The sequence below is a fragment of the Strix aluco genome, chromosome 8, assembly GCF_031877795.1.
Source record: "Strix aluco isolate bStrAlu1 chromosome 8, bStrAlu1.hap1, whole genome shotgun sequence".
NCBI lineage: Eukaryota > Metazoa > Chordata > Aves > Strigiformes > Strigidae > Strix > Strix aluco.
In genome coordinates, this window is record NC_133938.1 from 32,847,235 (window position 1) to 32,871,768 (window position 24,534).

The 24,534-nt window shown below is 42.7% G+C and overlaps 1 protein-coding gene and 1 long non-coding RNA gene across 3 annotated transcripts in view; one reads left to right on the top strand and one right to left on the bottom strand.

Moving 5' to 3' along the window:
• Window positions 1-7,617: 7,617 nt before the first annotated feature.
• On the bottom strand, window positions 7,618-10,688 carry LOC141926261 (uncharacterized). Its single transcript, XR_012624081.1, has 2 exons — window positions 10,586-10,688; window positions 7,618-8,844 (listed from the first exon to the last, which is right to left on the bottom strand). It is a non-coding gene; the product is annotated as an uncharacterized LOC141926261 (long non-coding RNA).
• A 2,614-nt stretch (window positions 10,689-13,302) lies between these two features.
• Window positions 13,303-24,534, top strand: part of RGL1 (ral guanine nucleotide dissociation stimulator like 1) — a 77,020-nt gene continuing 65,788 nt past the window's right edge. For both annotated transcript variants that reach the window (XM_074833108.1, XM_074833109.1), the window contains exons 1-2: window positions 13,303-13,441; window positions 14,451-14,561. In XM_074833108.1, the coding sequence (XP_074689209.1) occupies window positions 13,415-13,441; window positions 14,451-14,561 (138 nt within the window). In that variant the 5' untranslated portion in view covers window positions 13,303-13,414. The remainder of the gene's footprint in view (window positions 13,442-14,450; window positions 14,562-24,534) is intronic.

Sequence of the window (24,534 nt, forward strand, 5' to 3'; positions counted from 1 at the left end):
ATCTACAGGCTGGCTTGCTCATCGGTAGGTTTTCTTAACTTTTCTCTAATACAGCTGGGATTTTATGTTCATGTGTTAATTATTAAGAAGGCATATATAAGCTAAAGGACAATTCTTGTCTGAGCTTGTGGAGATCTCAGAGGTGGATTGGATGTGAAGCTTCTTATACCTAAAACATCCACGTACTGTGTTCAACCATCACTGTGGTTGGTACTTTGAAAATGCCTAAGCCAAATATCTTGTTGATATACCCATCACAAAACACGCTAAATGATTGGTTGGTTGGTTGGTTTGTTTGCAATTTTGCTTGAGGCAGACAATGGGATTTCTCCAAGTGGAACACGGAATCACTTCTTCTTGTTAGATCTTGTTACTGTCATGTTGCTGTTCCATTCCTGCTTTTATATAGACAAATTTTTTCTAACATAATTTTCTAGACCTGGATTCTCTCTAAAATTTTCCACTCTGATGGTATCTGAATACAGGAGGATTTCCCCTTCACAGAGTTTTGTTTATGTTTTTATTTTGCTTTTTGGACTTTGTCAAATTCTTAAGTCAAGATCATCTGGAAGAGAATTGGGGGAACTGTCAAAACACGGGCCATTTCCTGTCATTGTCTAGAGTCTCAAGCATTGTGGACTTCCATCTCCTTCCTGTCTTTTGTTTCTGGGTTGGTAATGTTGTCTTTAAATAAGTTCAAATAAAAATAGATGTAATAGAGCTGGAAATAGAAACTAATATCCTTAAATGAATGTCTTTTCTGTCTGAGCACAATGTGCCAATAATAATAATAAAACAACGTAACCCCAGAGGGTACTGAAGTGTTTACAGCCTGTGGCTCTAATCCTGTCACCTTTCTCTTGCCAGTGAAGTCACTAGCAGCACTTCTTCAAGGAAGTGCTATAGGGACTACAGCAGCAGCCAAGTAGCAAAAGCATAATTAGTAAGAGGGATTTCTCTTTAGCTGAGGATGCTGGGGCATATTGCTCCCAAAAGTTCACAGAATTTCTAATAGGTATTGATCTAAATTTGTTCAAGGGGGTTGTCCTCTATTAATCTACATCAGAGTGGCCTCAGTCACCACGACTGTTGGATATTGGATTCTATGGATTCATCATATAATCTATTTTTGCGTTGTAATAATGCCTAAAGGTCACAGCTAGGGTTTACATCATCCCATCTTGGAACATCTGCAAGTGGGTAGAAGTCTGCCTCAAAGAATGTAATGAAAATGAAAAAGCAGTGCATGGGTAGAGCGAACAATGGGAATGATGTAGGGCAAAGTATGAAGGTAAATACTGGTGAGAGCAAATATTTATAGATCACTAGTGTTACGCACCAGTTGCAGGCTGTAAATCGTTTAAACTTTAGTTAGTAAAGGAAATATTCCTTGTGTCCCACAGGATCTTTATGTCATTGTTGTGAACTGCAGATGCATTTTTGGCATCAGAATAAAGGTGCAGCTCAAAGCTGGGTTTCTCAGTTTGAAATGGTTACCAAGTGTGTATTGGTAGCATAAAAAAAAAAGTATAGCAGTGAACTTTACCACTGGGAGCTTCTGGCAGGCATTGATCTGTGAGAAGCAGCATCAACAGAGGTGAGAAGCTTCTAAGAGATGAAAATAAGGAGAGTCAGAAGAGAGATCAAGTTCTGAGGGAGCTTAAAAGCGAATATTAAATAACTAATGAGAAAGAAAGTCTTAACGTTGCATTTTGACTAATTTGGAGGGTAGGAATATGGGCTTTGGAAAGCTCAGAGTCGCAATAGGTGGAAGACAAGAGTCTTAACAGCATAAAGGGAAAAAGGTTGGAGCCGACTTATGCTGGTAAAAGCATTTTTGCCTTCCCTAGAAAAATAGGTCGCTTCCAGAAACATGTTTAGTAGTACCCATTTTCTTAATCTAGAGGTGTCCTGGTCGAGGAAGTCTTATCACTGCGCTTACATATGCAGTGTAAAGAGGGAGAAGTAGATGTGCTGTCTAGGTTACTGGTTTAGGCCACTGCAATAGGGGTACTTACTCTAGTGTCAGAGAAAGCAGAAATTTAAGCGAGCTAGGAGGGGGGCTTGGGTGTATGTAACCATGCCATTGGTTAGATGCACCGCACCTAATCAACATGACTGAGCATCTTCCTCACCTGTGTAATGATTTTAGTCAATTGTTGTGATTCACAAGAAAGAGAGAAACATAATGGACATTAATAGTAAATGTATTGTTATCTGCATTTCAGAACTGCCTTTCTGTTGTTTTCAAACAAGTATGAAATTTGTTCTTCAGGAATCTGTTCCGGAGATTTTGGAGAAGACACAATAGAGTTGCACCTGAGCCACAAATTCCGGAAACCAAGACACAGGTGGAGCCTGCAGAAAGTGCAGAGAGCGGCCAGGAGGCAAGTCACTGGTGTACAGACTGTTATATCTGACTATGGGATATTTTAGAGATGATGTAAAAACAAACAAACAGAAAAACAACTCAAAAAAACCAAACCCGGGCCTCCCCAAACCTGGGTTTTATTGCACTGCACTTGAAAGATACCCTTTCTAATTTAGGGATTTCTGTGTTCAAGGCTGTGGTAGTTAGTAAAGCCCCGAAATTGTAATTGTTCAAGTGGTGTGTATAATGAAAAAACATCACATGGTTACAGAGGGACTAGTGTATAGATATTTCTCAAGTTAATTGTTACATATTTGTTTGCAATTCTCTTGTTCTTTGCTCCTCCCTGCAAATCTAAACAGAGCTCAAAAGCAAGCTCTGGAGTAGGAGTCTGATTTAATGGTGCCTACTTGGCTCTGTAGCAGGGCTATAAGAGGGTAATAAAATCCTTGTAGGATTTGGTGAAATCAGATGGAATGAATGGAGCATTAAACAAAACAAGTAACCCACAGATAAGCCGAATTCTTGCTTCTCTTCAGGTATTTGCCTTTTAACTGAATGAAGAGAAGAAAAAAGATGACAACTATGTCTTACTGTTACTTGAGCACTGGGGAAAAGTTAGGGTCCCAAGCCAACTGGAAAATGAGATTCTTTCTCATGTCTTCGCCCTCAGCTGAATTGAAGCCTATGTTCTGTTTTCTGTTACACTAGTGGGAATCCTTTGTTGGCTTAGACTAACAGCATTGCGATCTGAGACCAGAGAATTGCAGAGAGTGCCCATCTTCCATGAGCGCTTGAAAGAATTTGTCTTAGATCTGATTGAGAAATCTGTCCATGGTGTTCAACAGTCTTCAGCATCCAAAAGACCTCTCTTATATGACTGGCTTCTTAAAATGGGGTCTAGGAATTTCTGAGTATTTTGAAATGTGTCCTGCAATAAAGGGGGACACAGTTTTCAAGTTTAATGTGGGTCATTTAGAATAAAAAATCGAATAGGATCAACTATGATAGTAATACAAGGATTTATGATTAATTTATCCCTGTTATTTTAATCATCTCTTAGAGGTTAAGAGTGTTGAGTTTGTGCACAACGTTCAGAAATGCCAAACTCTGTTTTGGGGTTCACAGTTCCCAAGATTGCTTTGTGTAGATTTTCCTCATGTTTTAAGTCTAAGCCATGGAGTTACTTTTGGACATTTTAATTGTGACCTCTAACATACATAATGCCACTGAAAACATATGATTACTAGGATTTGTTGTAGGAACAGCATTTAAACTGAAACTCTACATTTACTCTTTCTGGAAACTATGTATGCATGACATGAGTCAAACATAAGACATGCCATCTGATTATAACTCAGTGGGTGGGAGGGACAAAGTCCTTGGGCTTTGAACTAGTTAGATATAAATACAGAGCTGGCTGGCAAAAGTCTGTTCAGAGGAAGGGAAGGCCCTGGATAGAGTGGGAAGTACTCCCAGTATCTTAAATAATAGGCACTCCAATATAATTATTAAACCCAGAGTCCTCTGGGGAGTGCTTGGATTAAAGGATACCAGAGTGATACAGTCTTCTAGGGAAGGAAATATTTCTTTTTTAAGAGGAAAAATTAAAAAGACTCTGAAGTGAAAATTAAGGAGATGAAAATCCTCATAGTCAACAGAGATTTATACTGTTTAAGCACACAGCAACAGGGCCATAAAAGACATATGTGCGGTATATCTGTAACCAAAGCAAACTGAAACAGAGCAGAAGGGAAAAAGAAAGTTATGTTTGTAAATGGGAAGTTCTGAGAGCTCATTTAATCAAATAGTTACATTTCTTGTTCTGGAGACTGAAGCTTGCTAGAAAAGAACATGACCTATGGCAAGTGATTTGGGAATGAGGGGGAGGATTAAGTACCAACTAGCCAATAATATAAATAACAAATTTGTAAATGTATTGAAAGTAAGAAGCTTCTTACAGACAATCAGCCTGTTCATGGAGATGAGAGAGCAATTAGGGAAAATGAGAATTTTGCTAAATCAACCCAGTATCTGTTTGTGCAAAAAAGAAGATCTGAAATACAGAGAAGGCAATCTTTTGAGTGACACTTGTATATGAGAGCCATTTGATTCACAAATCAGGAAAGGGGTTTTCTTTTCCTTAATTCAGCTGATGCAAACAAAATGACCTCTTTATATCACAGTGTCCATAGGAATTTTTTTTCTTGTGTTTGTTGGACTTATTTTATGATGCTGTCTAGGAGCTGTGGCAGAAAACTGTGGTTACAACAGTGATGATACTAAATGGAAGTGGGTGTGTATGTGTGTGTAAAAGATGGGAAAATCAGTCCTTTCCTTGAAAAAGGAAGAAATTGGTGATCTCCATCTCCCTGTCTTCTCCTTTACACCAACACTTGCTTATTCCTCTGTGAAGCAGTAATAAGATAAAGAAGCATGGTCCCATTGTTTACAAACAGAACGATCTCAACAGCACAGGCAACTTTCACTTTGTTAAGACCCTGCTATCCCCCAGGATAGCCTTGTTGCAAGCACTGTGCAGTATCCGAACGCTTCAGTCACTGCCTCTTCGGGCCTGAACCCTTGAGCTGTTATAGCTAGTTTGTACCATCTTATTTACAAAGAGCTTATCGAGAGACATTACCATGTGACATTGTATTTAGGTTTTGTTTGTGGGGTTTTTTTGAGATATTATTGAATTATCATGAAAGGGTGGTAAACTCATGCAACCCATAGGCAGTTCAGGTATAACTCCATGCCTAAACTATCAGCTGAGCAAGATGTGGGCTGTGCTGGTGCAGAGTCTGTCGCAGAATCTAAATCTCTATCTGGCTGAAGTCACCAGGTTGTCCTGGAACTCTGCTGTGTGCCAAAGACCAGCTCTGTTAAACCTTGGCCGGGGAGGACTGATGAGGAGCCACCGTCCGCTTCAACCTTAAATGCTTCCGGAGCTCTCCCTCTCCACTGCTTTTCATGTATCTTGTGACATGAAGATTTTGGTATGAAGCTTAGAGGTTTAGGCATTTTGGTCTGCTCTTTTATGGTGCTGTTCTTACAGGTATATAACACTTGCTGGGTATGTTAGCCTTCGCTTTTCAGTCTTCCATAACTTTTTGTTGGAGAAGGGAGTAATAACTTTTAATAGTTCTGCGTAGGCACTGGGGTTGATTCTGGTCTCATGACAATGTGAAATGGGAGAAATGGAATTGACGTCAGGAGAATTACCCACAGTCAAATTTGTAATTGAGCAATGCTTTTTTATACGATTAAAGTATTTATTCTTTGCAGAAAGTTTTAAAATTGTTCAAATGAGGCCCTTGGACTCTGCTCAAAGGTGAATTTTTTGGAAAGTTTGAGTGAAAACATTTCATCCATGTGTGAGTATGAGGAGAGTGGAAAACTATTTTTCCCTCCATAAAGACTTTTTGCTGCCTTCTTTTGAACAGCTCTGCAGCATGACTGGCTGAGCTCTGTGTGCTAAAATTTGGCATTGAAATAGCCATAACTATGAAGTGTCTTAGTTTTGGCTTTGATTTGACTGAGTTACAAGCCTTAGAAAACCATGTACTCAGCATGCACTTCAGGGTTTTGTTTCTTCCCTCAATGCTTGTGAAGGGGGCAGTCAAGAGGATTTGCTGCGAACACCTGAGTAGCTATAGAGCACGAAACTAGAGAAAGATACTGCTTTGAAGCAGCAGGGACACATGTGGCTGGAAGAAGAACAGAAGACCTGGTAAAGCGCTTACGGCCTAAGAAAAGTTTCTGGGTGTTTTGCGATATGTGCGACTGAGACTCCAGTTCCTAGGACCTGCTGTCTCTGCTCCTCCAGGTCGTTTCCAAAGAACCAAGAGAGGTTTCTGCAGGCTGAGCAGGGGGCAGGTATAAGACCAGACTCTGAGGTACGCTGGCACTACTTACACTCCTCTTGAGTGAAAAGGCTCAGGGGACAGGGAGTAAAACACGCTGTTGTTTCTCCATAGGATGTTGCAGCTGGTGCAGTTTACCAGGGATGTGACCGTGGTTTTGCAAGCAGCATTGCTTTGGAGTCTGAACAAATGGAAGGCTAAGGACTTGCTGTTCCTGAAGGAGATATGCCACCTAGATCTGAGATTATACAAAAGCATGCCATATCCTCTTGGACTGCACAGTTTGGGAAACAGTGCATGCCTATCTAATTGCAATCACATGTGAAATGAGAGGGCAAGGGAAGGCTGGATGTGCTTCCTTAACTACATAATTTTTTGAATTAGCATTGTTAATTATGCAGCCTTATGAATCATTAATTTAGTTTTATATATGGGAGCTCTGTTGCATTTCCTCTGGCATTTTACAGTGAAGCTGGTTAATGCTTCCAATTACTTGAAGGCATCTATTTAGTTCTAGTGTCAGCAAAGATGGATTATGATGAACTTGTGTATCTGGTTCTTTACTGAGCTGCTACGGCATTGTCACATCTTTCAACGCTGTTCAGAGTGAGCGGGGAACATGGCTTTTCCCTTTTTGCACAGGAGTAAGGATTGCAAAGGTTGCAGACAGTGGAAGATCAGACATGCAGTGTGTAATGTAACATTTCTTGTGCTTTGATTAGTTAGTGGTTTGAAATTCAAATTTAATTTTTGATCCCAACAATTTTTCTTACTGGCTGACATGTAGTGACAGGGCACTCATTCATTTAAAGAATATAAATATCCAAGTTAATTTATTTCCAAATGAGGAACACGGAGGACCTGGCTCCCCTCTGTTACCCTCTACATCAGCACGCAGCATGTAAAAGTATTGCCCCTGTGCTGATGGAAATGACTGCATGAGGTATGTGCCTGTGAGGCGCTTTGTGCTGTAAAGGACCTTCAGTGTAGGTGAGATTGCAGCACGCTGAATGTCAAGCAGGTCTAAAGCACTCTCTGACAAACTAACTGAGTGGAAAGCAGGAACTCAGGTGTGCACAATGTAAAGGAGTAGTACTACCAGGTGATTTTCATACGGTAACTGTGGCAAAGAGCTCTCTGCAGCCAAGCTACAGGCCAGAGTCCACAGTCAGTAAAACACAATATAAAACTGATACGTGTTTGCATTTCTATAGTCCACATTCTGTAGCTTTTGTGGCTCATCTGTGTGTGATTTTTTTTTTTTTTAATAGTTTCAATCTCAAGAACTGTAGTCTGCAGCACCTGTTAGTTATCAAATTGAGGGCATATGCCATAAACAGAAAGCAAGAACTAAATGTGGTTATAAAGAAACCAGACAAATAATAATTAATGAGATAGTCTTAATAGAAGCAGCATTTATTTCCTTTTGTAAGCATGCACTTCTAATGCCTCATCCATTGCAGGGGTGTCTCTTTGGACAGGCTTTATTCTATATGATAGATTCTCGTATTTTCTACAGGATGAACAGACAGACTGTCTCGTGGAATCCTCTCTTCCAGTTAACACTTGCACATGTCTAGGTAGTGCCCTTGAGGTGGTAGCCACTGCTTCTTAAACAAAAACCCCAAAACAGAAAAAAAGAAAAATATGTAATATTGTAAAACCATTTAATGCAAAGGCAGGGTTACTAGGAAATGTCTGGCATTTCCAACATGCAAACCGTTCTAGCCCCTGGCACAATCAAGCACCAGACAGTGGAAACCGCTTGAGCTGGCACTGCCACTGAAAGGAACATCCTGAAACCGTGGCCTAACTTATGGTTTTGGTAATGCAAGGAGTGTTCTCCCTTTTTTGGAAAAAAAATGAGGCAGTTGTGTGTTTTTCTTTCCTATCTCCCACTGAGCATCCTTTCCCAGTAAGGCTCATTTGCATGCAGCTCTCTGGTACCTGGCTTCTTTCCTTTTAGGCTGCTCGATGCCTTTCTCTGGTAGCGAAGCTGTCTGGGACGATTCGTACATCACCTGGTTACTTTGTCCTTTTCCTTTGCTGTCCCAAATATTTGCCTTATTTGGGTATCTCTGGCTTCTGTTTCCTCTTCTCCTTCTGCTAGGCCCCTAGCAGAGGCAGTAAGACTAGCTGTTCTTCATTTCCAGCTGGTTTATAGGTCTTTTGCTTTGTCTTCTCATGAAAGTGTCTGCATGCCAGCTGTAGCAACAGCTGAAAACAAGGAAAAATCATCACTCTGTGACTAACTTATTTCTCTGTGGACAGTCGGCAAGTTCTCGTTGGGCTTAAGTGGTCAGTGATCTGCAGTTTGAGAACTTTCCAGACCTCAAAGTGTTTTCTTAGATAACATTTCACTGTGAGAAGTGTACGGTTGCATTCACAAGTGGATTTGTATTTCTTTCTTGTTGCAAGGGGGAGGGAATACATGCTCAGATGTATTAGAGGAACAATTCTGATTCAGTAGAAAGGGCAGGCACAGAGCTTGACTATGGCAGGAATGTAGCTATTGCATGTGAACATGATTTGGAAAGAACCAAATATTTAACACAACATTAACCAGGAGTGTGGTTCATTGGTGTAGATCGATGTCGTGATTAAAGTCTGTTAAAAGAGCAAAGCAGCAGTTCTACTAAACCGAGTTGCAGACTGTTCTAATTCTTTTTCATGCTGTTTTGGGTCCTTGAAATCTTTACAGAACATCTTTTAGATTAATCAGAGCCTGCTTTGTCTTCATGTTTTCCTGTGCATTCTGATCCTGTCTCTTGGTCTCAAATAAGGGGTTGAACACTACATAATGGTCTTAGAACGCAACTAAATGGAAGTTAAATGTTACATATGCTTTTCCTCCTTTTCAGTATTAAATAATCAGTATTTGGCTATAAGTCAGATTTTTAGGAGTCTGGACTGAGCATAATCCTTTCTCTCTAAAAGATCAAATAAACACATACATGTGATGTATACATACACAGACATGCACGTTTTGGTAAAAGTTAATGACAGGAGTTGGAGTCAAAATGGGTCCTTCTGTTAAATTTGGAGTCAGGACAGTATGTTTCATTCACTTTGAAAGATTCTACCAGTCTGAGAGAAATGTCTTGTATTCCATGTAACAACATTGTTGTAGCTATGAGATCTGATGATATCAATATGGACAAGGTCTGTTGAAAGAGGTAGTATATTTAAATTGACCTCTTTGTTTAGCTGGAAAGCAAGCAAATACTGTGGCATAAGAAAGGCACACTATGTTGGAAAACACTATCCCATCCCCTGTCAGCTGCTTTAATGAACAAACCACCCCAACCTACAACTCTCCCTTTCCCAAGTGAGACAGTTATCAATAGAATCCAGACTTCCAAGGAACTAGAAAACTGCAAATATTAGAATTGGCAGAGGATTTGGATAAACAGTTTTTCACTGAAAATCTGTTGCAAACATGATTGCTGGGCTCTTAGCAATGCAATGTTTGATGTAATTCTTGTGGGGAGAAGACTCAGTCCCATGGAGGTTTGAACCTGCCACTCAGTTTGATTTCAGGGTCTAGGCTCCAGTTCATCAAAGAATCTTAAGAATTTAGTTTCTTTGATGTGAATGTTTTAAGCTCATGCTAAAGTAAAGCTACTGCTTACGTGCTTTTCTGAACTAGCATACTGGGTAGGGGCTAAAGAAAGACGAAATTAATTTGTCAGACTAAGTTGCCCTGTGTATTGTCCTGGCCATCTTGCAGTTTTCCTCTTGCAGCTAAACTAGTTAATGGAAACAGTTTCTAGAAGCTTAATCATGTAAACTAATTTAAGGGATAAGTAAACAAAATAACTAGATTAAGATTTCAATCAAGTAAATACTGAAGGTTTCTACAAAACACAGACTATTTAATATTGGGTTGGGGTTTTTTTGCCTCATCCTTAAAGAGCAATAACTCTCAGCACAGACAATGAGTTTTTTCCTCCAGGCTAATCCTGATACTTCCCTCCCGGACCAGCTGACTGAGGACAGTACAGACCCACATATCCCATTGTAAATGTATCCTCTTCAAGGCTTCCTCAGAAATCCCTGGGAAATAGCTGCCTCTTAAGTAAATCTGCCTTCACAAGTGCATTTAGCACCCATGACAGCAGAGGGGGGATGATGCTGGCAAAACCCAGATAACAACAATTTGCCATCTCAGGTGCATGTTGGCAGAGCTGAGATCTAGGGGTAAAGATTAGCATGTGTGTGATTTAGACTGTTGAAAGTTCAACTTCACATCTGGAAGAGCGTAGGTAGCTCTTTGTTCTTGTAAAATACGTGTATCTGCTGCCATATAGACCTCATCCCCTTGGCCAAAGTTTCTGCCTCCCCTTACCGCCCTGCGTGCCACTGTGCGTGTTGCAGGTTCTTGTTCAGCAGCCCAGGTGTGACCACATGCAGTTTATACAGTATCTTGTTTGTGCAGTCCTTGCAGTCTGTTAGGGTGAAAGACAACATGTAAATTCAAAATACTGTTACAGAAGTACGATGCAGTTTGATATACTACAGAATCGTACGCCCGATTACTGTCCCTCCTGTAACCTTTCACTGTGATTTTGATTTTTTTTCTTTTAGAAAGGTGTGTCTGTGTGTAATGTTACAAAGTCTAGGCACCACATCTCACTAAAAATTATCTGGAAAATAGCCTAACACTCAGCAGGACTAATGGCAAATGTAATTAATAAAAAGGGTAGCTTTTCGCTGCTTGCTAAACTGGATGAGTTCATCTGGCACTCCTTCCTGACGGAGCTTCTCTCTGTCACTTGTCAGTGACCAAGAGGCTTCAGAAACACCATCCACGAGAGGGCTTGTGCCCTGCCTGGAATGAAAAGTCCTGAGCCTGTCTCTCCATAAGGCGTTCCCTAAGGATCCCGTCTGAAATGTGTGATTCAGCAGAAGCTAAATGTGCTCCTTCCCACTGTACTAATTCACTGCCATTTTCTTCTTTTTGAAGAAATAGTTAGAAATAATTGTCATTTTTTTGGTGACTGCCATCCAAAGTAATGGTAGCGGCACAAGCGCACTTACTGCGGCAGCAGAACGTCATACCACGATAAAGCTTTTATTTCAGTACAAAAGAATTATTTGGCTTTGGTGTTACATTCCTTGTAGCTGGATATCCACTTTCGTATGTTTGTCCTGTTCAATAGCAATTTGTTCTGAAACTGCTTGCACACCTGCTGGGCCAGCTACATGGATTCAATGCAGATTCCATTTTTTGCACCTAAAAATTATGATGTGGAAAACTGGTTTGCAAAATCTAAAGCATTCAAAATGCTCTGTGGGGGTTTATGAGAGAAGCCAAGGGACTTTGGAAAATCTAGACTTTGATTTGTATTCTACAATACGTTTTGGTCAGATTATTAAAGTTTGTATCTTCCTCAGCATACTCTGGATCACTTCAGTGTTACACAAATAAAGTAAATGCACAGCCTGGCAAATAATCAGATCAGTTCAACCGTGACAACACAATGCAATCTTGGTTTCAGAGCTTAAAATAATGCTCCTTGCTTTCATATGCTTCCTCATGTTAACAGCTGCAAGTGATAATGGTCTCTCTGAACCAGCACTGCTCCTGAGATAATTGGTAGTAACACTTGTGTATAAATACGTTAATATACTGGCTGTTAGAGCTGAGGTTCAGGAGGTTTGAACTTTCTGGTTCAAGTCTTACTGCTTTCATTGACTTGCACAGTAATTTGTGCATTCAACTCCTCTCTGCTTTCCTTTGTAAGCCCAAAAAAAAACAGGTAACTAGAAACAGCTCAGCAGGCAACTTAAGTCAGTGTTTTTAAGGTGGTTTGAGATACTCGTGTTAGCATGCTGATGTCTGCAGCTGGTGCTCGTGTAAGAGGATGGTCACGGTTCAGACAGGCTTGTGTGTGAGCAAGGGGCTCCCACAGACGAAAATTAAGGACATTGTGGGTTTAGTCTATGTAAAGAGGTAGGTGGGAAATGTGATAATTTATGGGCTACAGAATCAGTCTGAGGAACTTTTCTTCTTCAATAGGAAGAGTCATTCTCTTGAGGTGAGACAGGTGAGAACAGTCAAGGTTTGTTTCCCAGTGCCAGCTGTACAGGTCCCACGGGTAGGAATACTTTCCCCATGCCTCCCGTTTCCCATCACCCTAAACCTTATCTCCCCAGGGCAGGAGCTCCGCCCCGTGCCCCTCCACATCTCGACCTGCACAGCCCCCGTCTCCGCTCCTCATGGCTCCCCTGGTTTTTCTCGGGTTTCTTATCTGCTGCCGCACATCTGCACATCCCCTGTCCCCGCTCTCGCTTCTCCCTGGCAGGGGGAGGAGGTTTTTCTGCCGACGGTCCCAGGGGTGCTGGGGGCCGCGGCTGCCCCCCCAGCCAGCATGGTGGGGGCTGCCTGCTGCCTGGGGTGGGCAGGAGGAGGAGGAGGAGGAAGGCCCTTGCTCTGCTCCTGTCTGAGCCCCCTGAACTGCCCGGTGGGCGAGTGCAGAGCAGGACCGCGACAACCCCGCCAGCAGCAGGGCTGGGCTTTCCCACAACGTGTAACTTCCTTACTTTCAAACTCGTGGAAGTAAGCTTTTTTAAACTAAGCTTGCCTTAAAATCCCCGCCTTCTGCCTGTTTTCCTTTCCAAGTGCTCGAACAGTTCAAAACCCGCCAGGAGCGGGCAGGGAGCCCCCCAGGCGGCCCGGCCCGGCCCGGCCCTGCGCGCTGGGCACCTGCCCCGGCCGCCCGCGGGCACCGGGCGCTGCCGGTGCGGCTGCACCCGGGCGGCGGCGGGAAGGAGGCGCTGCCCGCCGGCCCCGTCCCCGCTGGAAGCCGAGCGGGACGCGCCGCACCTGGTCCCTCTTCCAGGGAGCTGGGGGCGGGTGAACGCCCCGCTCCGGGCGGCGGAGCCCCGGCCAGCGGCAGCCCCGCGGCCGGTCCCGGCGCGGCACCGGGCAGGGGCGGCTGAACCCGCCGTCCCTTCTCGACCGGCGGTAAACAGGAAGCCCCTCGGCGGGGCCGGGCCCGGGCCGAGGCGGGGCCTGGCGCGGCCGCCCGCCCTCCCGCCTCCCGCGCCGCGGAGCCGAGGGGCCGCACGGCTCGGCCCGGCCCGGCCCGCGGCGGCGGCGGCCGCTGACAGGGCGGAGCGGCGGCGGGCAGCGGCGGCGTGGCCCGTCGAGGCGCCCGGGAAGGCATCGAGAATGAAACTGCTGTGGAAAGCGAAAATGGTAACCGGGCGTCCCGTCCCCCCCTTCCCCTGCCCGCGGGGTGCCGGTGCCGGTGCCGGCGGGGTGGCCCGGGCGCGCCGCCCGCCGCTCCCCGCAGCCTCGCCGGAGCCGCTGCGCGCTGCCGCCTCCCTGCTCGTCCCCGCTCGGAGCGATGCTCGCCTTCCCCGGGAACCGTGTGCCTGTGCCTGAGCCCGGCAGGGCCCGGAGGGTGCTCCGGAGGGTGCTCCGGAGGGGGGGAGGCCCCCACCCCGGCAGAAATTGGGGCGCGGGGGTTCTGTCGCGCGCTTTTGTCCGGGCCATCGGCTGGGGAATGAGGAGTCACTGCAGCACATGTCCGCGGGAAGTTTGGAAGGGGTTACTTGCGCTACTTCTTTTTTTTTATTCTTTATTTTTTTTAATCTGCTTTCTATTATGTGTGAGTTTTAAAGCCTCGGCTCCGTAAAGTTTTTTGTAGCTTGAAATAATAGGTTTTGGAAAAGCAAACCACACGCGCTTTGGATCCCTCCTGTCAAAAGAAATAAAAGGTTGCTGTATTTTAAACTTTGAAGCTAACAGGCATTTAAAAGCTGCCTGCCTAAGTAATTCTACAGTTTTAAAAAGTGCAATTCCTTCCATAAATGAAAGGCCAAAGAGATTAATTGCTTTAGAGAAGGGGGGAGGGAGAGGGAAGAGAAGACTGCTAATCAAAACCAAACTATTTCCTTAGAAAAGACTTTATACAACTATTTAAAATATGTGCTAGTCTAGGAAAAATAGTTAAATGGAAAGTCAGGGTATCTTGATACCACAGGAAAGGACAGTTTGCCAAGAATATCTCCAGTGTTCCCTCAATCTAAAAGTGTCCCGTATCGCTTGGATTGTTGTATTTACTTTGTGCAGCCCATCTTCTGCCCTCAGCTCTGTGTGAAGCAGCACAGCACCTGGTATAAATTGTGGTTAGCAGAGGAGTGAAAATGTTCTTTTCTCTCTCTCTTTTTTTTTTTTTTTTCCTTTCCCCTTTTCCTGGCAGAGCACAATTCAGGACGGAGGTGAAGAGGTAGAAGAGGGAGCTGTTTACCATGTCACTCTGAAAAGAGTACAGATTCAACAGGCTGCCAACAAAGGAGCGAGATGGCTAGGCGTAAGTAAAGCTGGCGCGGTGGCATTTTGGAAGGCTGCTCATGGACTTTGGAGCCTGCTCCAGGGAGCTGAATTCCACACGAATCGTTATGATATTAACTTTTAGCACTGACTGCTCTCACTCTTCAAAAAAACCCAAACACTGAAGTTGTCTGCCTGGGTCATCTGAAATAACTCTCTCCTTGCGTTGACTCTTCCGCTTTTCTTGACGTGTAAAAAAGATTTGACCAGTTGTGGCGAGGGGTCAGATGATACTTAGTGCAGGAATAAGGATCTTAGCTTATGGCCTGAGCAGTTGAACATTTAACAGTTGTTTCAGACTGCGCTGTGGCTTGTTTCTGCTGTTAGGAACCTATCTCAGGTCTCCCATATAGGTAGTCATAGTATTTTGACTAATGAAGATCTGTCAAAAGTTAGCGGAAACTTCCTGAAAAGTTAAGTGAATATAGGTTTGGGTCTTATTTTTGTAGTGCTTTCTCAGCCAGATGAGAAATTAATTGTCTGCATTTCTGCAAGAATTACAGCTCTCTACTGTTTTTCAGAGGTACATTTCAAAGCACGAAGGCTTTAGTGGTAAGTAAAATGAGCTTAAATGCACACGCACTCAATTTGGCATGCTGCTGAGTGCTTCACCTTTGTCAGGCCAAGTCCCCAGCTGATATAAAATGTCCTCACTTCATTGGAATCAGTGCAGCTGTGGCAGTTTGAGCCAGATCTTCAGGAGGTGGCTATAACTTTCATATTATTTTGTTATGTTTATATGTTTTCTTCAGGATCAAAGGCAATGATGTAAGAACTTGGTTTGATGTAGTATCCAGACTGGTATTTTAAAGGCTTTTAAAACTGCCCTGAGATTTATATCAAATCATGTTCTTGTGAAGTTCCGTGACATAAAGCAATGCAGCAGCGCTGAAACCACAGTCAAGAAAGATAAGCAAATTCTGTCCTGCATGCAGATAGTGCTTAGAATCTCCCCTTCCCATGTTTCCAAGAAGTACACAGAGTTCCAGTCAGAACAGATAATTTCAAATGTGCTTCCTTCGAGTGGCAGATTTCCCATCTCTGCCTCCTGTTTTTCCTAGGAAAAATACTAGAAAGTATTTTTGAGCTCCCGTGAATTTCCCAGCTGGTGGTTTTGTGTAAGAGGTAGAGATGATTTTGAAGATGTCTGTGTCCCATAAACACACTTTAGAAAAGTAGACTTTTTTTCCTGTGTCGGCTATGTTGTTCCTAGTCTGTAGAAGGAATTTGCCAGGTCTTGGTGATATTCTCAAAGGAAGAGTGCATCTATGTTCCTGAGATCATCACCACAGCTGATGGTGCCAATCTTAATAGGAGGGCAAGGGACTTACAAGGTCACGGATGTGACTTTTAGCTTTCTGTGGCTAGCATTAGTTTTTTCAGGTCAGAATTGAGCCCTGTTTGTGGGGAAGGACGCAGCGTGTCAGAAGTCTGCACCTGTTCTGGGCATAAATTGGTGACTTCAGCTTCCGGGCTGGTGTCTTTCATGAGCAAAAAATCTCATGCATATTACTTACACATATTTTTAAACATATGGGCTGTTTGTTTCCCTTAAGCTCTTCAGAACATAAAGTATTTTAAGCTTTTTTTGTGATCTTGTTTTATTAATGGCTTTACTGTGGTCCTAAAGTCAATAAATAGCCTCTAACCCAGAACATTATTTATGAATAGCCATTCCTGCCCCCAGCAGTTTTGCCTTGAAAAGCCTAATTGTCTCTTTTATAATTATCATCAGGTGGCTTTTTGTTTTTTAATCTGGAGTTTATGGGGTTTTATGATGTTATTTTTTTTTTCTATGCTTTGAAATCCACAGCACTGAATTCATAAAGTATTGGGTTTATCTATGTTGGCCTTATTTTTTTGATGGTGCTCTAAGTCATGCTTAGGTTGAAGATGCAAGTTCAGCTGAAGAGTATGGGAACAACCAATTTGTACATCAGCAAGTATTGAGCCTTTCTTGTAACAAATGTAGCACCTCTATTCCTGATTATATGCGTGCCTGGATTTACTTTTTCAATGTCAGTTAGTGTTCTGTAGAGGTCTACTTAACAGCTTGACCTTCACAGAGGCACTGAGCTTTTCGTCCTTTCTTGGTTCAGGTCAAGTTCCTTGTGACTTGGGAAGCTCAGGTCTTTTAAAACCTTGACGTTGCATGTGGCTTCTAAATATTGTGTGGTGTCAGAGCAGAAGCTTGATCCAGTGGTTCCAGAGTGCTTAGCTCTTAGTGATGCTGCGTTCGTAAAGCGATTTGGAGGCTTTTCAGTTGAAAAGTGTTAGATGGTAAATTACTCGATGGGTCTGAGAGAAATGCAGATCTAACTGAAAACTTACAGAAACTGTGTTGAAAGGAATATAAAACGTCTTACTTATTCTGATTGTGTTGGGATTTATTACCAACTCCTTTAATTACTGAGAAGCTTGAAATCTTGCTCAGATATGTTTGTGTACAGGTACCCGTAAGTGAATGAACCTCTATCTTTTATGTCTCGAAGTCTAATAAACATTTCTTAAAATTCTCTATCCTAGGAACCCATCCAGGGTTCTTGAATGGTTGGCCCTGTTAGGAGAGAATGGTCTGTTGAAAAGCCAATCATAAGATTACAGCTTAAGCACTGTAAACACTTGCTTATTTACATACAGAAATGTCTTCCTTGTGTTTCAAACTTCTACAATTAATAAAAGAAAAAGACAAACAGGCTGTGACATATGCAGTCTTCAGCAGTCCTATAGCTTTCAAAAGTGTGAAGCTTTTGTATAAACACCAAATTTCTTAGCTTTAAATTTAATATTAGACATCAAAGGATGCCAATAATAGCTACTGGTTTTGTCACTAAATACTTAGTCACAAAATATTTAGACTTTAGGCACTACAATATTATGAAATATTAAAAGCTCTAGTGGTAGCTCAGTGTTGTGACAGATGCTGCACAAAAGCACTATCCTGACTAAAAAGAACCTACAGCCTAAATATCAAGGCTTGTCTGTCCACATGTGTTGTCTCAGCTGATTACACCCAAGGCATTGGCGTCAATTTTGCAACAGTCTGATTTTTTTCTCAAGTTATTTGTAGACATCAAGGCAATGGAAAGTCAACAAGACTTCAAAAGTCAAATGTAACTTCTGGAGATGTTGAGCCAGAAGACCTCCCAAACATGATAGGTTCAACAAGAGACAGCACGAAGGCGTTTTTTGAATACGAAGTGGGTTTTGGTGTCTCCAGGATAGGCCTTGGAGATGTCCAGGATCTTGAGAGAGATGATGTGAAGATCAGGAACAAGCCATGGATCTGAGATACCTGGCTTAACTTCTTTGTGAGAGAGAAGGATGGAGAGTAGAGATTTGTATAGATGGATGGCATGCCTAAAAGAGGAGATGAGGAGAATACTTTCTACAGCAGGCTTTTGAGTGGACTTTCAGCATCATTTTGAATGGCATTACATCAGGCTAGAGAAAAAAGCATATTGGTAACTGGAATAAAAGGTTTAAGAGTGCAGCAAGGAATTTTAATGATGTGGCTAGAAAGAGAAGGTTGTATTTTAAAACTATGACACAGAAAGAACCTGAAAAATGAGATTCAGCTTACTTCTGAGGATGTAAAGACAGCCTATAGGGAGGCTGGCACCTGTGTGTTGAACAGGATGGTGCTATTGTCCATGAAGAAAAGACAACAAAGCAGAAAAGACAGGTGAAAAGTTTAGAGTTCTGTGGGGTTTTTTGATCGTGAACTGACAGCCAGGTACCCATGAAATGAAACAAAGACAAGCTGAGTCATACCTTAGCCAGAAGCAGATAAGAACAGTAAAGCAGTGGCTGTAAAAGTAGATTAGCTGCTAAACACCTGAATTTCTGTTGCCAGGAGCAGTATGCTGACAGAGTATGAATAGCCTCGGAAGAGGTGAACTCCAGTCAGTGATTATTGTAAATAGTAAACTGAAAAGTAAACAGTTGACAGAGAAAGGAAAAAGCAGCAGGTAGAGAAGTAAGTGGAGAGATGGGGGAAATGTTTAAGAGGTGGGAGACTGAAAGAGATTTTGACTAGCTGAGTGATGGGACTATGGAGGGCAAAAGGGACAAGAGAAAGTGTAGGATGTGGATGGGATCCACTGGACAAATGAAAGGATTAGAGGATGACCACAGGAAAGAAACTTCTGCATTTGTCAAATGATAGAAATGAGAATTGTTCAAGGGGTCCTTTGCAAGGAGGAACAAGGGCTGGAGAATTTGAGGAGCTGGGATTGCAGATGTGGAATGAGATTAAATTGAAATACTGAAACTGCTCGACTATGGAGTGGACAAAATTGAAGATAGGAGGGATGGAAAAAAGGCCTTTCTATTGAAGGTACTTGGCCTGGTTGTTGTGTTTGCGCCATATGCCAGTGGATGCATACACTGAAGATGAACCACAGCTAGGGGCTAGCAGAATGGGCCTTACAGTAGCAGAAAGAGAAAAGAATGAATGGTGTAAGACAATAAGGCAGGAAGAAAATGAATGACCGAATAAATAGCAAAGAGGCAAGTGAGGGAGTGGTTTAAGGCTACCTGGTTAGATGAATGTTCTCAGCAACTGGCAGGAATTGTACCAAGGCAATAGATACTAGTGCCAGCCAATTCTTTCATCCAATATGAGGTGATGCTGTGTCAGTGCGGTTTGCCTTAAATTCTGTAGAAAGGTAAGTAGAGTAGGTCTGTGAGATGCTTAGCTTTACAGTGGCACACTTGGAAACTGTGGAAAGTGTTTGGTGAAGTCAAGCGAAGTAGGAAGTTCAGATAGTTGAATGTGTGAGCTTGGAAGTTGGAGAGTCCAAACTGCAAACACTACCTTGACTTGTAGTTTGAATAAGGGAAAAAAACTTTCAGACAAGGGTGCCTGAATAATAATCTAGAAAAGATTTTTATTTTTTTGTTTAGGAATTAGATTTTGACAAATAGAGAAAAGCTCTTGTCAACAGAGAAAGCTGTATCCAAGAGTTAAAATAAGAGTTGCTGAAAGTCAAGCCTTACAAAGGAGGTGAAAACAAACAGATAAAGTTTTCTCAGCCGTATGAGAACAACAAAAGAATATGTCTGCTTCATAGAGAGAAGGAGCTAGGAATTAAACTTAATCTATATATAACCCAAAAAACCAAATGAATTTTTACCTGTTTTCTATAAGGATGACAAAGGTCAACCTAGAGGTTGATGGTAATGATGGTGCGTGGGGCTTTTTCATGTCTTCAAGCTTTGTCTCCAAGAGCTTAATGTGCCCATGCTGGGCAGCTGGTAGTGTCCTGCCCAAAACTACAAAGGCACTGGTGTAAGAAATGATAGTCAAGCAGCAAGGAGTTTTAATTCATCGATCAAGTCAGAAATGCTGTTGTGTGGCTGGAGAACAGCAGTGGTGCCTGTATTTGGCATGGGAAAGGTATGATTTAGGTAGGTAGGAGATAGTGATCTCGTGAAGATAACTGCTCTGGATTTAAAAAGGCTGTGGGCTTAAACTGTTTGTTTGTTTGAAAATCTGCTCTTGAAATCACTCCAAAAAAATTAGTGCCTGGGGAGAATGAGGAATTATGAAATATTTTTAAGTACCTGTTGAAGAAGAGCTGCTGCTGCAGCTTAAGCTGAAAGAGAGACTGTTGGTCTGGAGACAGGTGCCTGTGGGAGTTCTACATAGGTCAGTCCTGCGACTGAACTGCTGTCATGTGTTTGTTAGGGTTGGTGACATAAAAGCAGGAGCATGCTGACAAAATCTGATGGGCTGGCAGAGGAAGAAAACACCTGGAGGATGGAAATATCCTACAGGCTGACATTCAGGATTGCTGTAACAGAAGTAGCTACTTGAAATTAAGTAGCACAGGATGCAAAGGCATGTTTGTGAATGAATTAAAATAATTTCTGCTATAGGATGATATTTTTTGTCCTCATCCCTTCCAACTTCGGGTGTATTAGTCAATCACGGGATACGTGAGCCACCAACATGATGTAAAACAGAAAAGGCAAATGTGATGCTCTTGTTTTGGATTATTGCCAGCAGAGCTGGGAAGCATGAACGCTCCTTGGAGAGTGTCCTGGCTCTCAGTTTGTAATTCTGGTAATTTGTGAGAAAGTTGATTTAAACTGGAAGGGAGACAGGAGAGGACTTCTGGGCTCATCAAGAAAATGATGAATACGTCTGGTTATAACCTGAAGACTATAGCTTAGTTAGGCTAACAAAATGAAGATTTAGGGAGTATGTGATTAGTACCTATAAAAAAAAATCAGGAACTAAGCACAAGGGAGGAAAAAGAACTGTTCACACCAGCTATAGACTGGTGTAATCATTGTTAGAAATTAGAAGAAAATTTCAAATGATCAGAGATAGTGGAGTGGCACTCCAGCAAGAGTGAAGGAAGCAAAGAACCCAACAGCATCAACACTGGAGCTGGATCAGTTGGTGAAGAGGATTATAAGGTGATTTCCTTTGGTAGCAGAACACAGCATCCTCCAATTGTATGTTTCTAAGCCAAGTGGAAATATAAGACCAAGGAAACATGCAGCGAACGGGAGGATTAGGGTGGATCGTTGATGTGGAAGTTGCATTTTTGATAGGAAAAAAGTGGGAGTTTGACAAGAGTAAAAGAGTGATCCAGCTGTATAGTCAGAAACAGGGAAGTTGATTGTGCAGAGCTGGTTGTGTGTAAGAGATGAAGGTGAGAGAAGAGCCCAGAGAAGAGAGACTGCAGAGGGGAACATTTGGGAGCAGCTACTTTGTGGTAGAAGTCCCCCATAGTCTTACCCAGGATGAGGAAGAAAAGGTGTGGCTGAAATGCTAATTCAAGGCAGACAGTGGTGCTGGTCTCTCCTGCTGCTGGAGAGACCAGTGTGCGAAGAGGAGGTGGCTGTCAGATTTGAGATTTGATCTCGTCGTTCTGGAGGCAGTGAGGGAAGGGCAGGTGGGAGCGAGGAGTACACTGGGGAGATGGATGAAGAGAGTGCCTTGTTTGTGTGGATATCTGAATACGCCCTGGGAAGAGGAATATGGAGAAGTGGATGCAGAAAAGGAGCAGAGAGGTGTTAGGAAATGTTGGTGTGGAATTGGAGGAGGGGAAACAGTGGTGTAAGAAGAATAGAGTGGATGCAGTGCCACAGAAAATGTGCAGTGAGAGGCACGGGTGTGGCATGGGCAGGTGGACAAGAAGATTACAAAAATGAAAAGCAAACGAGAGTTTTTAAAATGCTATGAAATGACTTTTGCAGACCTCCCTGTTAACCAGCTAGAGTACTTTATTTCACCCTCCAGGGGTTAGGGAGGGGTGGGCGACCGCTGTCCAGGAATCTGAGGGAAGCAGTGAGGAATGAGTCATTGAGACAGTAAGGGCTCCCTAATGCTTGCAAATGTTTTTCCGATCGGAATCCTTGATCTGGGAAGGAGCGAGGAAGAGCCCTGCACTCTGGAGTTTTTACTGTGGCAGGTCACAGGAAATGCAGCCAGGAACAGGAGTTCCCCCAGGCCTCTGTGCACCAGAGGAGGCCTATAGAGACTGTATCTCCACATCTTAAACGATTGCTAAGCTTTCAGAGCCAGTCCTCAAGCATCAGGTTTCTGGCTCTACTGATGGATGACACAGACTGCTCTTCCTCTGAGTGTTAAATATCCAGATAACAGAGAAATACTATGCTCCCTCATGGCCAGTGCTGCCTGGTTTAGTTAGCCATTGGTTGCATGTCTAGAGAGGATTTTAGATACATGGTTTGTTCTTTCTGCTTTCTTTTTTTTGTCCACAGCTGAACTTCTGGCTCTGTTCAGGCAGAGATTGATTTAAAACACTATTTGTCTCAAAGTATCTTTAATGCTCTGGCATTGGGTGTATAGCAGAACATGTTCTTCCAAAACTATAAATGAACTGCTGTAGCAGGGTGCTTTTAAATACCTTCAGAAATCTGAAAGGGGAAGAGCTGAAAAATACCAAATGTATCACTAAATATTTTTGTGTGTTCTTAACACTGACACTGTTTGATAACTACCTTCTCTGAGAATTTTGTGGTGTTTTAAAAATGAATTTTGAATGATTGTCTCACACTGCACACTTCATATGACCACAAGTTTGGCTTCTAGACACCTCTACAGTCACATACGTTGGCAGGAAGCTTGTATTGGAGAGTTCAGTCAGAAAAACATTACAAAAACTTCTGTCTAACTAATCTGGATCCCAGTTAGGACCTAGGACATAATCTTCTCTTTGACTCAAACAATATGTCAGAAAATAAAGTTTAGTTTTGATTTTTTTCTTTCCAACAGTGACCCTGCTAAGTATGGGTTGAGATTTAAATGGTGCCTGGAACCATCAACATTTTAGGAACATGCAAAACCTCAGATTTTCTCTGAGCCTGCTCCTGCCCTCCCATATGCCCTTCTGAGCCAGCTCTGTGATTTCTTTTTTATCTTACTCTTAGGTCCCAGATGTTCTGGTCAAGTGTAGTTTCCTGTGCAACCAGCAGGCAAGGACTTGGCTGTTCATTGTCCTTGCTGCAGCTCGCTGTTTTGTCTCTTGATTTATAGCATATGTTGGTCCCTTTTGGCTAAATCAGACTCTTTGGAATCAGGTTCCTGCAGCCTGTCCTGACAGCCTAGACCAAGGCCAGGGTGTAGTTTGACTGTACATTTGGCAGAAGCAGAAAAACAGTTCCCAAGGAGCTGATAGGCTCCCTACAGAAACCGGGTTGCACTATTGTCCACTCCAAATGCTGTCTTCTCTGAGGGAACTGCCTTGGAGAAGGAAGAAAGATGGGGTGTGCTCACATGGATTTTGCATGGTGGAAGATGCCTGTCAACTGCTGGAGATCCATGAAGTAGATACATAGGTGATTTCAGAGGGAACCAAGTGATTTTACTTATAGACAGGTGCATAGTTATCAAAAAGAAAGCTTTGGCATCTCATTCAGCTTGTCTTTTGGTTTTGAGTAGGCTCTTCCCTCCTGTTCTTTCCTTCAGTTGTGGATATAATAGTACCGTAGCATCGTAGCCCTTATTAATGACTTCTTATGGAATATTTTTCTCCTTACTTCCTGGTTCAGGCACAGATCTCTGCTCCAGGGATATCCCAAGTAGCACTCTTCGATGCAGTCATCGGCTGGATAATAGAGGCTGTGTGTGGAACAGACACTCAAAAATGAAAACTGACCTTATTATGAGTTTTCAAATGGAAGCCTAAAAGATTACTGTCTTTTACTTTCCCAGTTCCAAATACAAAATGCATAATTAGAAGAGTAACAGGCTTTGTAACACAGTGTCATGCTCTCGGTTGAGTTTAAAACCTCCCATTCCAAGCTGTCAAAGCGTGACAGGGTGGCAGTGCTTTAATCTTGCAGTGTTATTAAGTTAAGGCTGTAGGGTATTTCTGTGAGGCCACGTGGAACTAGGGAGAGAGACACAGGCAGCCTCCCTTCCTATAGGGCTGTGCAGAGGCATCTCTTGCTACTGATCATTATATTAAGTGAAATAGCAAGAGCTAAGGGAGGCCTCTTGAGCAAAAGTTGCTGGAGAGTGCTGTGTTCTGGTTTTGCACTGGTTGTGCGTGACTGCATTTTGGAATTCTCACAGCCAGCCTGCTTATGTACGAAAACTTGCCTTTGGCATACTTTCAGTTTACCTGTGACATATAATGACATCCTGTACTATAATTGATCTCCACTGGGAATTCCTCTGATAGCTAGGATGCCTGTCTTTTTAAACTATACTTCTTGGATGGTAGAAGTTCCCCCTGAATTGTAGCATCTTAACTGTCTTGCTGCTAACATCACTGAATGTTATCTTGCTTACTTTTTCAAGAAGTGAAAGGAATAACAAAAAAAAAAATCAGGTTGCTCTGCAAAGAAACTGGTATTTTCTTTCTGAATGCTAGAAGATCTAGGTCACTTGTTGGGTTAAAGAAGTGTTGGCAGGGGATGTGGCTATGTGTCATCGGAAAGCCTGGGAGAAGCTGCATATGAACTGG